Source organism: Lacerta agilis, chromosome 14 (genome assembly GCF_009819535.1).
Source record: "Lacerta agilis isolate rLacAgi1 chromosome 14, rLacAgi1.pri, whole genome shotgun sequence".
In the NCBI taxonomy this organism is placed as follows: domain Eukaryota; kingdom Metazoa; phylum Chordata; class Lepidosauria; order Squamata; family Lacertidae; genus Lacerta; species Lacerta agilis.
Window position 1 is genome coordinate 7,262,171 of NC_046325.1, and position 10,870 is coordinate 7,273,040.

The 10,870-nt window shown below is 41.2% G+C and overlaps 1 protein-coding gene across 1 annotated transcript; it reads right to left on the reverse strand.

Annotated features, from left to right (window-relative positions):
- Positions 1 to 2,664: 2,664 nt before the first annotated feature.
- On the reverse strand, positions 2,665 to 10,487 carry LOC117058930 (vomeronasal type-2 receptor 26-like). The gene is made up of 5 exons (XM_033170349.1): positions 10,452 to 10,487; positions 8,804 to 9,664; positions 7,555 to 7,782; positions 4,864 to 4,990; positions 2,665 to 3,563 (listed from the first exon to the last, which is right to left on the reverse strand). Exons 1-5 carry the CDS (start codon positions 10,485 to 10,487, stop codon positions 2,665 to 2,667), a joined length of 2,151 nt encoding a protein of 716 aa, XP_033026240.1.
- Between the last annotated feature and the right edge of the window lie 383 nt (positions 10,488 to 10,870).

Consider the following 10,870-nt stretch of genomic DNA (forward strand, 5'->3'; position numbering starts at 1 on the left):
TCCCAGGAGTAAGTTCAGTTCTTGATAGTTCTCTGCCCATCACTTCATCTGCTTGCTGCAGTCTGTGACGATCTCTCTAGACCAGGCATTGGCAAACTTGGCCCTCCAGATGTTTTAATTCCCATCATCCCTGACCACTGGTCCTGTTAGCTAGGGATCATGGGAGTTGTATGCCAAAAACATGTGGAGGGCCGAGTTTGCCTATGCCTGCTCTAGACAAGGTTTTCAGTGGTGCAGTTTTCCTATTACAGCTTCAATTGCTGATTCTATGACATTGCTGCATCTCAATATTGTTGTCCCTGTTGAGTTGAAGGCTCTGACACAGCTTTAACCAGTTGTCAATGGCACATTATCTTGCAATCTGCTGGGCATTGTTCCTTTTCTTTCCCAGTGCACATTTATAGTTCATAAGCACATTGCACTTTGCAGCGAAAAGAAGCTCCATATTCTTAATGCCGGCCTCAAACCAATCAGGGATCTGCTGCTCTCTTTTGCTGACATAGCTGTGTTGCTGGTTGCCTCTCTGGTGTAGTTTCACCTTGCTTCAATGCACATCAGTAGTGCCTGTTCAATGGAATCCCAGAAGCATTCACAAAATTCTCTGGCAGCAACGTGCAATCTACCTCAACTCCCATGTACCACCTTCTCTTGCTCTCATGCAGCCTTTCTCAACTCTGGGTCCCCAGATGTTGTTGGATCACAGCTCCCATCACCCCTGACCACTGGTCCAGGTAGCTAGGGATGATGGAAGTTGTAGTTCAACAACAGCCAGGAAGAAAGGCTGCTCTAAGATCTGCAGTCCTGATCTTGTTTTTTATTTTTTTTAAGGGATTTTAAACTTAATTTATTTTCACTGTCACGTCAGATACCAAGTATCAGTCTGAATCCAACATCAAGGCACACCTTTGTATGATACAACTACTTTATTGATTGGGAATATAATAAAATGTTTTATGATAACATGGAACATGAAGAAGCCGAGGATATCAATGGTATGTTATATTGCTATTTGAATCTTTTGTGGATATATTACAACAGAATGTTATCTAGGGCCCTATTTTGAGTAGGGTTGTGCATCCTACTTGAATAATGTAAGCGTTTGCTGGTGCCAACTCAATTAATATGTAAAGCGAGAGTTGTCCGCGACTGGACCTAACAGTCAGGGGTCCCTTTACCTTTTAACCTTGCACAAAGTGTTTTGAGGTATCAAAGTTTCACAACCCCTGCATAAACATACAAACTCTTGTGAAGAAGGCAGCCTGAGGCAGCAACACTGATGGAAATATCACTTATATTGGGATCTTGAAGGACTTTTTAGGAAATCTCCTTGTAGATGGTCCTTCAACTGCACCTGACAACAACAACAACAACAACAACAACAACAACAACAACAATTTATTTATTCCCTGCCCATCTGGCTGGGTTTCCCCAGCCACTCTGGGCAGCTCCCAACCAAATATTAAAAACACAATACAGCATTAACATTAAAAACTTCCCTAAACAGGGCTGCCTTCAGATGTCTTTTAAAAGTAATATAGTTGCTTATTTCCTTGACATCTGATGGGAGGCTGTTCCACAGGGCAGGCACCACTACCGAGAAGGCCCTCTGCCTGGTTCCCTGTAACCTTGCTTCACGCAGTGAGGGAACCACCAGAAGGCCCTCTGCACTGGACCCCAGTGTACGAGCTGAACGATGGGGGTGGAGACGCTCCTTCAGGTATACAGGACCAAGGCCACTTAGGGTTTTAAAGGTCAGCACCAACACTTTGAATTGTGCTCAGAAGGTCTCACTGAAAACCCATGGCAATTTGGTCTGCTCACTGTTGAAATATCATTGATCAGTCTAAGCAAGCCTTAGACTTCTCTGAGGGGTCTAATAATTGCAAACACCACTTGTGGTTTGTAGTTGGCATGCAACTTCTGAAACTCCCTTGGTATGGGGAGAAGCAGCAGAAATGATTACAATAAATTGGATTATTAGAAGAGAGATAAATGCTACTTCTGAGCTGAGTGTTTTTATGACATTCCAAAATAAAATAATGTATACCTTATCATAGTTTAAGTCTCAGTTTGTCCTACATTGTAGTGAATGGAAGAAAGCTGTCATGAGTTTCATTAAAGAGAAGAAAAATAAATTTAAAAGAAAAATGTCATCCTGAAAACTGAGTACATAAAAAGAAAATATAAAACCAAATTAAGCAATTTGTAAGTAATTATTCCTAGACTTGGAATAATCTATTCACAACTTAAAGATGGGAAAGGACAGGAATACACTGTTTGTGAATAATTACAAAGCTAGCAACAGATAGCTTTATCCTCCATGAATTTATCTAATCCTATTTTAAAACAATCAATATCACACGAAAGGGGCAATAAATATATTGAAAGGAACAGTACAAGAAAAATAAAAGTTCGTTTGGAGAATTATGATTTATTGGAATCGAACCTTACTAGAAGTGAAGAACATTGCTGGCTGCAATCTTCCAAGGGGCACTTTGATACATTATTTCCCAACTTTCATGGCATCATCATACCTGACTTAATGGAACACATGGTTCCATACACAGGTCCCATTGCTTTTGTAACCTGTGAGGCTGTGCCACTCTTCACCAATCAATGAAATTTAAAGGTAATGTGATTTAGTTAATTTGGTTGTGCTGATTATTAGTTTCTTCTAGCTAACTGTCCCCTGGTGTTCAGCTCTGGCCTCAGTACAATAACATAGCATTTGGGGGAAAAGATGCACACTAATAACCCAAAACTGGAGGCCAAGATGGAGAAGATCTCCACAGCCAACATATATTTTCCTTTTGTGCTCAGGTAGGATGGGATAAAGGTCAGCCAAACACTGCAAAAGACCAACATACTGAAGGTGATAAACTTGGCTTCATTAAAGCTGTCGGGCAACCTCCGAGCTAGAAAAGCCACAGTAAAGCTAACAACAGCCAAGAAGCCCATGTAGCCCAGTACACAATAAAACATGAGGACTGACCCCTCATTACAGAACAGTACAATTTCCTTCATCATGGTATGCATGTCTAAATCTGGGAATGGGGGAGAAGTTGACAGCCACAAAGTACAAATGGTGGCTTGAATAAGAGAGCAGGAAAGAACTATGGAAGTGGACAATGGTTTCCCCACCCATCTCCTCATCTTGGATCCTGGCTTGGTGGCCATGAAAGCTAGAACAACAATGATGGTTTTGGCCAATATGCAAGAAACCGCCACTGAGAAGATCATGCCAAAAGCAGCTTGTCGAATGAGGCACGTCATTGCTTCAGGCTGGCCAATGAATAGCAAAACAGAAAGGAAGGAAAGCAAGAGGGAGATGAGGAGAGTGTAGGTGAGGTTCCGATTGTTGGCTTTGACTATGGGAGTATCCATGTGCTTCACGAAGATTCCAAGCACCAAAGCAGTGAGGAAAGCAAAGGAAAGAGCCAAAGTGGCCAAAATTATCCCCAAAGCCTCTTCATAAGACAAGAAGGTAATTTGTTTTGGAAGGCATCCATCCTGATCATTGTTTGGATACTGGTCGCCAGGACATCCAGAACAATCATCCATGTCTGAAAAAGAAAAGACAGATTGCTATACATTGAAATCCTCTCTGTCATGCTTGGCAGAAATAATGCATAAACATTAGAAAGCCTTGAAATATGACTCCTAGGTCAGTAAAGGACATACCCTTATATTGAGCAGTCACTTTTGGTTATGATCCCCAACAATTAACATCCTAGATCCATGTGAAGGGCTATCATGGTCATTACCTGGGCTGTGATAGCTTCCCCCCTGTTATTGGTGGTGCATAGCTGACAGCATACATGGCCATTGTTAATATTTCTGTATTGACTTGTCATCTTTTACTAAGGAAGATTCATGGTCCTTGTACTAATTTTCAGAGCTTTCAACACCTCAGATCAAGGAACTGAAGGTACAGCCTGAGCCCTTCTATTCCAGCTTGATGATTGAGATGATCTGTAGGAGGATTGGTTGTTGTATCGAGTTATTGTGATGAAGACTTTATTGATAATAGACTACTCCTATGGAATATAGGAGAATTCAATAGAGAATTAAGAGGAATCTTCTACAGTAGACTTTAGACATCTGCTGAATAATTTTATTGCTGTCAAGTCTATGCAGAACATAAAGTAGGCGCAAGAACGCAGCCTTGTTTAACACCATGGTAGGTTTGGATTTCCTTGGATAAATGGCCCTGTCGGTCACACCTAACCCAGACCTGAGTGTTTCCATATAAACTGCAGATAAGACACAGTAGACGTCTGTCTATGATGCAGAACATAAAGAAAAAATATATCCTGTAAGAAATAGCTGCTGATCCTTCTCTCTCTCTGTCTCTCTCAACAACAACAACAACAACAACAACAACAACAACAACAACAACAACAACACACACACACACAAACACACACACACACGTAATATTTCTGTATGTACATGACTATCTTTCTGTCTATGTCTATTTTTGGTTGCAAACTACAGGTACTTTGATATTTTTAATGAAATTGTGGTACACAACTGGTTTTTATCAGTAAATAATAAATGAAATACATAGTTCTGCTAAAATTCCTACCAAACCAAATCCTCCCATGCTATTCATAATTCTACACTAAATAGAAATCTCCGTGGTGATACCAATCCAGATCCTGATATCATTTTTGAAGAATCCACACACAGTACATCTCCTACCCTTCTGACTTGAGATCTTCCCTTCTGGACATGAGCGACAATCAAGTTTTTAATGTTTTATCATGTTTTTAATATTCTGTTGAGAGCCTCCCAGAGTGCCTGGGGAGACCCAGCCAGATGGGTGGGTTATAAGAAAACAACAACAACAACATCTCCTACCCTTCTGGCTTGAGATCTTCCCTTCTGGACATGGGTGACAATCATAGCAGCAAGAAGGTTTCCCTTCCTTCTTGGCTCGGCTGTAACCTAAAGGGCAATTCTCATTACACAAAGAAAGAGGTGGCGTCTGTGTAAAAATAAAAGAAGATAATCGATTCAGTGATTACATCTTGCTGGCACAATTGAAATACCAGTTCATAATTAGAATGATAATAATATAGGAAAATGCCACCTCCAGCCCCTGATAGCATTTTTATGCAGCTGCAGGCAGAATCAATTATACCATTGGGAATACTGCCTTTACCAACACATCTTAAAGAAGACTCAAAACATTAGTTTGGAAGAAAGCTAATAATAATAATAATAATAATAATAATAATAATAATAATAATAATAATAATAATAATAATAATAATAATAATAATGATGATGATGATATATTTATACCCCGCCCATCTGGCTGGGTCTCCCCGGCCACTCTGGGCGGCCTCCAACAAATATTAAAATTCAATACAAAGTCACAAATTAAAAACTTCCCTAAACAGGGCTGCCTTCAGGTATTTTCTAAATGACAGGTAGTTGTTTATCTCTCTGACCCCTGATGGGAGGGCATTCCACAGGGCGGGCGCCACTACCGAGAAGGCCCTCCGCCTGGTTCCCTGTAGCTTTGCTTCTCACAGTGAGGGAACCGCCAGCAGGCCCTCGGTGCTGGATCTCAGTGTCCGGGCTGAACGGTGGGTGTGGAGACACTCCTTCAGGTAAACAGGACCGAGGCCGTTTAGGGCTTTAAAGGTCAACGCCAACACTTTGAATTGTGCTCAGAAACGTACTAGGAGCCAATGCAGATCTCTCAGGACCGGTGTTATGTGGTCCCGGCGGCCACTCCCAGTCACCAGTCTAGCTGCCGCATTCTGGATTAATTGCAGTTTCCAGGTCACCTTCAAAGGTAGCCCCACATAGAGCGCATTGCAGTAGTCCAGAGCATGCACCACTCTGGCAAGACAGTCTGCGGGCAGGTAGGGCTATTAAATATAACAGCCTAGAGGATGTGCAAATCAGACTGAATTTGGCAATCAAAATAGAGTCTGGGCAGAAAGTTCTTTAAGGCAGGTCACTCCCCTCTCCTGGACATGTTTACTGGCAATGCCTGCAGCCTTGGAGCAAAGAAATGGAAGGAATGCTTCCTTCTTGTGAGAAGCAAGTAGCAGATTCACTGGCTCAATGTTTCACCTAGTTTGCATGCCAAGCCTAGAGGGCTCACCCAATGACCCACTGAAAGCTAGTATAAGGTGATGAAAGTGTGCCCTTCACTAACTACTGCCTTGGCTATTTACCATATCATCTCTTGCTTTGTCTTTCTTCCCTGGACCAACAGCCAATTAAAACAAATAAATGAAAACACTACTGCAACAAATTACTCCCAACTGTATGAAGTAGATGGAAAAGATGAGTCCTGGCCCCGGAATTCCTACAAGCAAAAGCCCATACTGAATAAGGAGGGTGGGTGGGTGATCTAAGGAGAAGACTGGGTGTTTGTGGAAGAGTGAATCTTAACCAGGACCTCATCCTCTTGATTCAATGACCTGTTGCCAGAATTTACGATCTCCCTCTCACACCAAGAGACGGCAGGCTGGCGGTTTTATAACATTCATATTTATTGGCAGTTCACAGTAGTTCAGTCCGAGCACACAGCTCAATTTTCCTCACTCGATGGGCCACTTGAACCCACTGGAGGATCTGCTCTTTTCCAACAGGATATCCGCCAACAGCTGCTCCTCCTTCTGTGGGCTTGACGCCAAGCCTGAACTCTGCTCATTCTCGTAGTACGAAGAGGCTCATGAGCAGATTGCCCAGTTTACCCCTCCTCCCCTAAGAGCGTCTCTGAGAGCTGCGGCCCCTCCGCCAGCCTTACACTGTCCTGTAAATTTATGTCTTGCATTCCAGGACGATGGGAAGGGCTCGCCTCACTCTTCGCACATGAAGAAAGAAAGCCTCTTTCTCTCTCTGCTTGCCACCCCCCTCGGCCCTCGGAGCCTTTGCTGCCACTCTGGGAAGGATCAATCCTGACACCTGTCAATTTAGAACATTTTCAGGTTCCGATTGTCCTAATTCTCTGGATTTCATACAAGTTTTCAGTATTTCTTACTTGCACAGTTAACTTCCCTGCTTTTATGTTTCACCATTAATATATGTTTTTAAAGATAACCTTTGCTTGGTCAAGTTCTAAACATATTAGTTTGCAGGTGGAGTTTCTGTGAGCTTTGTCTTAGAATATCCCTTCGCAAGAGTCCAAAATTCTATGAAGTTATAACTCTTAAAAAAATAATCCCAGAACACTGGAGACCCCCCCCCCCTTTGTAGGTATACTCAATGCATGACACTTTTATAAATTGTTGTTATTTGGAATATTAATAACTTCGTAATGAATCAACAATTATTTGGCGTCATCAAACTTCAAGTATGCATTTCAGTTCATGAGTATATGTTCCCAGATGTTTTCAGGAATGTGTTAATCTGTAATTTTTCTCTACCACACTTGCAGTAACTGCTTTGGTAGATATTTTTAGGTTGGTGAAATGACCCCAGATAAGTGCAATTGCAATGGATTTTCTAGCCAAGTCTTTATTGACATGGGGAGAGAGCAGGTTAAAATTGGGCAAAGGACTGGATATATGCTAAAATGGAATTTACCTGGTTGAAGTAGCTGGGCCATACAATGGCATCATCATTAATTGTGAACCCCTTTTCTTGGGGAATCTGTGGGCCCATTTTCCCAACTTTGACTCTAAGAAAGGATTCATTTTGGAATGTGACCCAGTTGATAATATCAAATCCAACTACTAATGCTCCCTTTTCATCAAAGGAAATATCTTCTCCGGCATTATTGTTGAAAGAGACACTTCTCAAAAAGCGCTGGAGCTAAATTGGGGTGGGGAGAAATCATGATGATCTACAAAAAATTCCTTATTACATATGTGAGAGCTTTGGTCCATGATTTGTTTAAAAGCCGACCATCTCATTATATTGATTGACCAGATGAACTACATTGCAAAAATCTTGTCCCAAATAAGTTTTAGTCTGCCACCTCACATTCAATCCACTGTCATCTTCAAACACAGTGATGAATGTGAACATCAGGTCTCTCCATGGCTCTCCACCCATTTTGAGCTAAGATGCAGTTTCCCCTAAACTATACCTACCTACCACACACCTGATGTCCAATGTTATGTGGAGTGTGGGGCAAATACAGATTCCAGTCTTTTGATTTATCTGCTGGTATGTGAATGTGAGATGGTGTTTCAAATAGGTGAATGAGCAAGATCAATGTGGCATGGCCCAATGGATGACACGATGAAGATGAAAGTGCATGGAAAGAAGGAGCCTACTTTAATCTCCTTATGGAAAGTGTTGCTAGAAAGCTGACTGGGGAACACAAGATTGGAAGCTGGGATACATTTGTAGATGGACCATGAAAAAAGAAGCCTGAGAATGTTGCATGGAGAGGGAAACTGAAGAAAGACAGTGGAGGAACAAGAGACACATGAAGGCAGACTTGGAGACAAAGAGTAGAAACCCACTTTTTGTTGGACATGATACCCAGTGACATCCCAGAATATACAAACATTAAAAGAGCCATTCTGGGACACGCATGATGAGACAAACCTTTAGTTTCTTGCATATATGATGACATGGAGGTACACTAGGCAAATCAGAATAGGAATAAATGTGCTTGGCATCTGAAGATACAATTTAGGGAATTCAAAACTTTGTCAATGTTAATACATGGGGTGCCTGATTCTGTAATGAACTAGAGGTCATTGACAAGTCTTCCTAAAAGGGAAAAACTACAAGAACAAATAATCTACAAGAGGAGAGCCCACATTCAGCCAAATGCATATATATTTATATAACTTTTGCAATGATTCGATCAGAGCATTACCTGCCATGTTTGTTGGTTTAGCTGGTTCCATGTTATTCCATCTGCCATTGCTCTGCCTTTGGATTTGGAGCATTGCATGGTATGCAAAGCATGTGCTACAGCATATAGAGCATTGTAGACGCTGTAGCTTTGGGCAGTCATACTCATTTCTAAAACAGTCCCAGGAAGGGTGTCAATCTTCTCCTGCCCTGTGCAGAATGCCTCATATTTCTTATCCCAAGGAGTATTGGGGAAAGAACAGATGAATGCTTCTTCCCATAAAACCCCAAGAAACCTATCTTCTCTTTCTAAGGTAGGGTTTCTCATCTCAATAAATTTCTGGAATCCTGTAAGATCCTTTGAGTAAACAGCCAAGGATAGAGCCCCATGCAGGAAATCTATTTCCCACTCTCTTTGAAAGGGAAGTGATGTGAATTCAATCTGTGTAGCCATTATCCAGACTTTTGATGTGGCTTTAAATGGTATATTATATGCTCCTGCAATCATTGGGATTATTCTCATGACCAGAATCGTTAAAATTTCACCATGAACCACCACAGCACTGGCAGTGCTGTCCTTCACAATGCGCATTGTTTCAGAACCATCAGTCACCATTTGACTAAACTCTCCAGAAAACTTAACTTGAGGAAATCTTCCTATAAAATCAAAGCAGATGCCCCTCTGCGCAAACATGGGAAGAACATTTTGTACAAATCTCTCTCCAGTGTCATCACTCAGAGAAAGCACCCCAATCCATATCCATCTGAAATGCAGCAGAAGCTGGAGTATCCCATTGTACTGATGTGTCCCATCTGGGGACATCCAGTGGGAGAAAAGTGTTTGTACATTGTCTTCCATCATGGGAGAAGAGCCATAGATGAGCTAAAAGGAAGGGCAGCAAAAACTGCTAGCAAATTGTGCTAAGAAGCACCAATTCTACTGAATACTACATTTCATTTTTATTTTTTTTTAGAAATCTGATTAGTACTTAACAATAGGGATAACCCACCATTTTATTCCTTTATGTCAGTATGGAATTGTTAGTATTTGTACTTTATCTGTTAGAAAATGTATTTTACAAAGAATAAATTGTACTGGGGAAAATCAAACCTATGCAATATTATGTAACAGCTGCAAAATATTGTGACTCCAATTAAGGTTACACAAATCCTGAATCATTGTCTTGTTCATTTGTTAACTCCCTTTAAAAGTGTGCGTTTGTGTGTTAGTCTTAGAAAAGAGGGTAGGAGTTGGAGGTTGGCTGGTTTTTTCATCGTTGTTTTGCTGCGTGTGGAAACTTAACAAACATGCTGTCCAGAGGAGTCAGAGAGGACAAACAAGTTATAATTTATGGATTCATAACTTATGTTTTGTTTCCCCTATGTTTCCTACATAGGTATGAGTGTATATTAAAATTCCATTTTTCAATATCCATGAAAATACATTCAAATATTACCAATGACCTATTCTTTTTAAATAATTGCTTCAGCCAGTATCAAAAAATCCCTGTTCTCTTGAGGCCAAAATTGTTTCATCCCTGAGGTTTGTGATGTACCTCCAATTTTTAAAGATGCTCCAGTACAAGTACCAACATTCAGCCTGAAGGAATATCATCAAAGACAAGTTTAAATCTTTTGAGCACCATCCATGCTCTAGGCACACATCTTACCTGGGGCATCTTGTATCTGCGCAGGATTGTGGCCATCTGGAGACATGAGTCTGAATTTGATCCCCCAATGACAGCTATTGGAATATTTTCAGCATCACACTTGTAGTTAGGGATGAATCTGCCTTGCCTGGATAGAAGTTGAAGACAGGCTTGATAGGTCCAACTTGCAATGAAATGGTTGTTATAGATGTGGAAGCCGAGTGTGACATTGGGTAGAATACGTGGATTCTCATTTATCTCCTTCACAGCAAATGCCAAGGCCACCACATGCTGATAGAGTTGTGTCACTGGGCTGAAAGGAAACCATAACATATTGCATAACAGTGCATGCTCAGAAAAATAGATTGTATGCCCATAGTCCATGGAAATTTCTTCAGAGTAGATAGATAGACATGAACATTTGGCTTCCCTGAACAGTC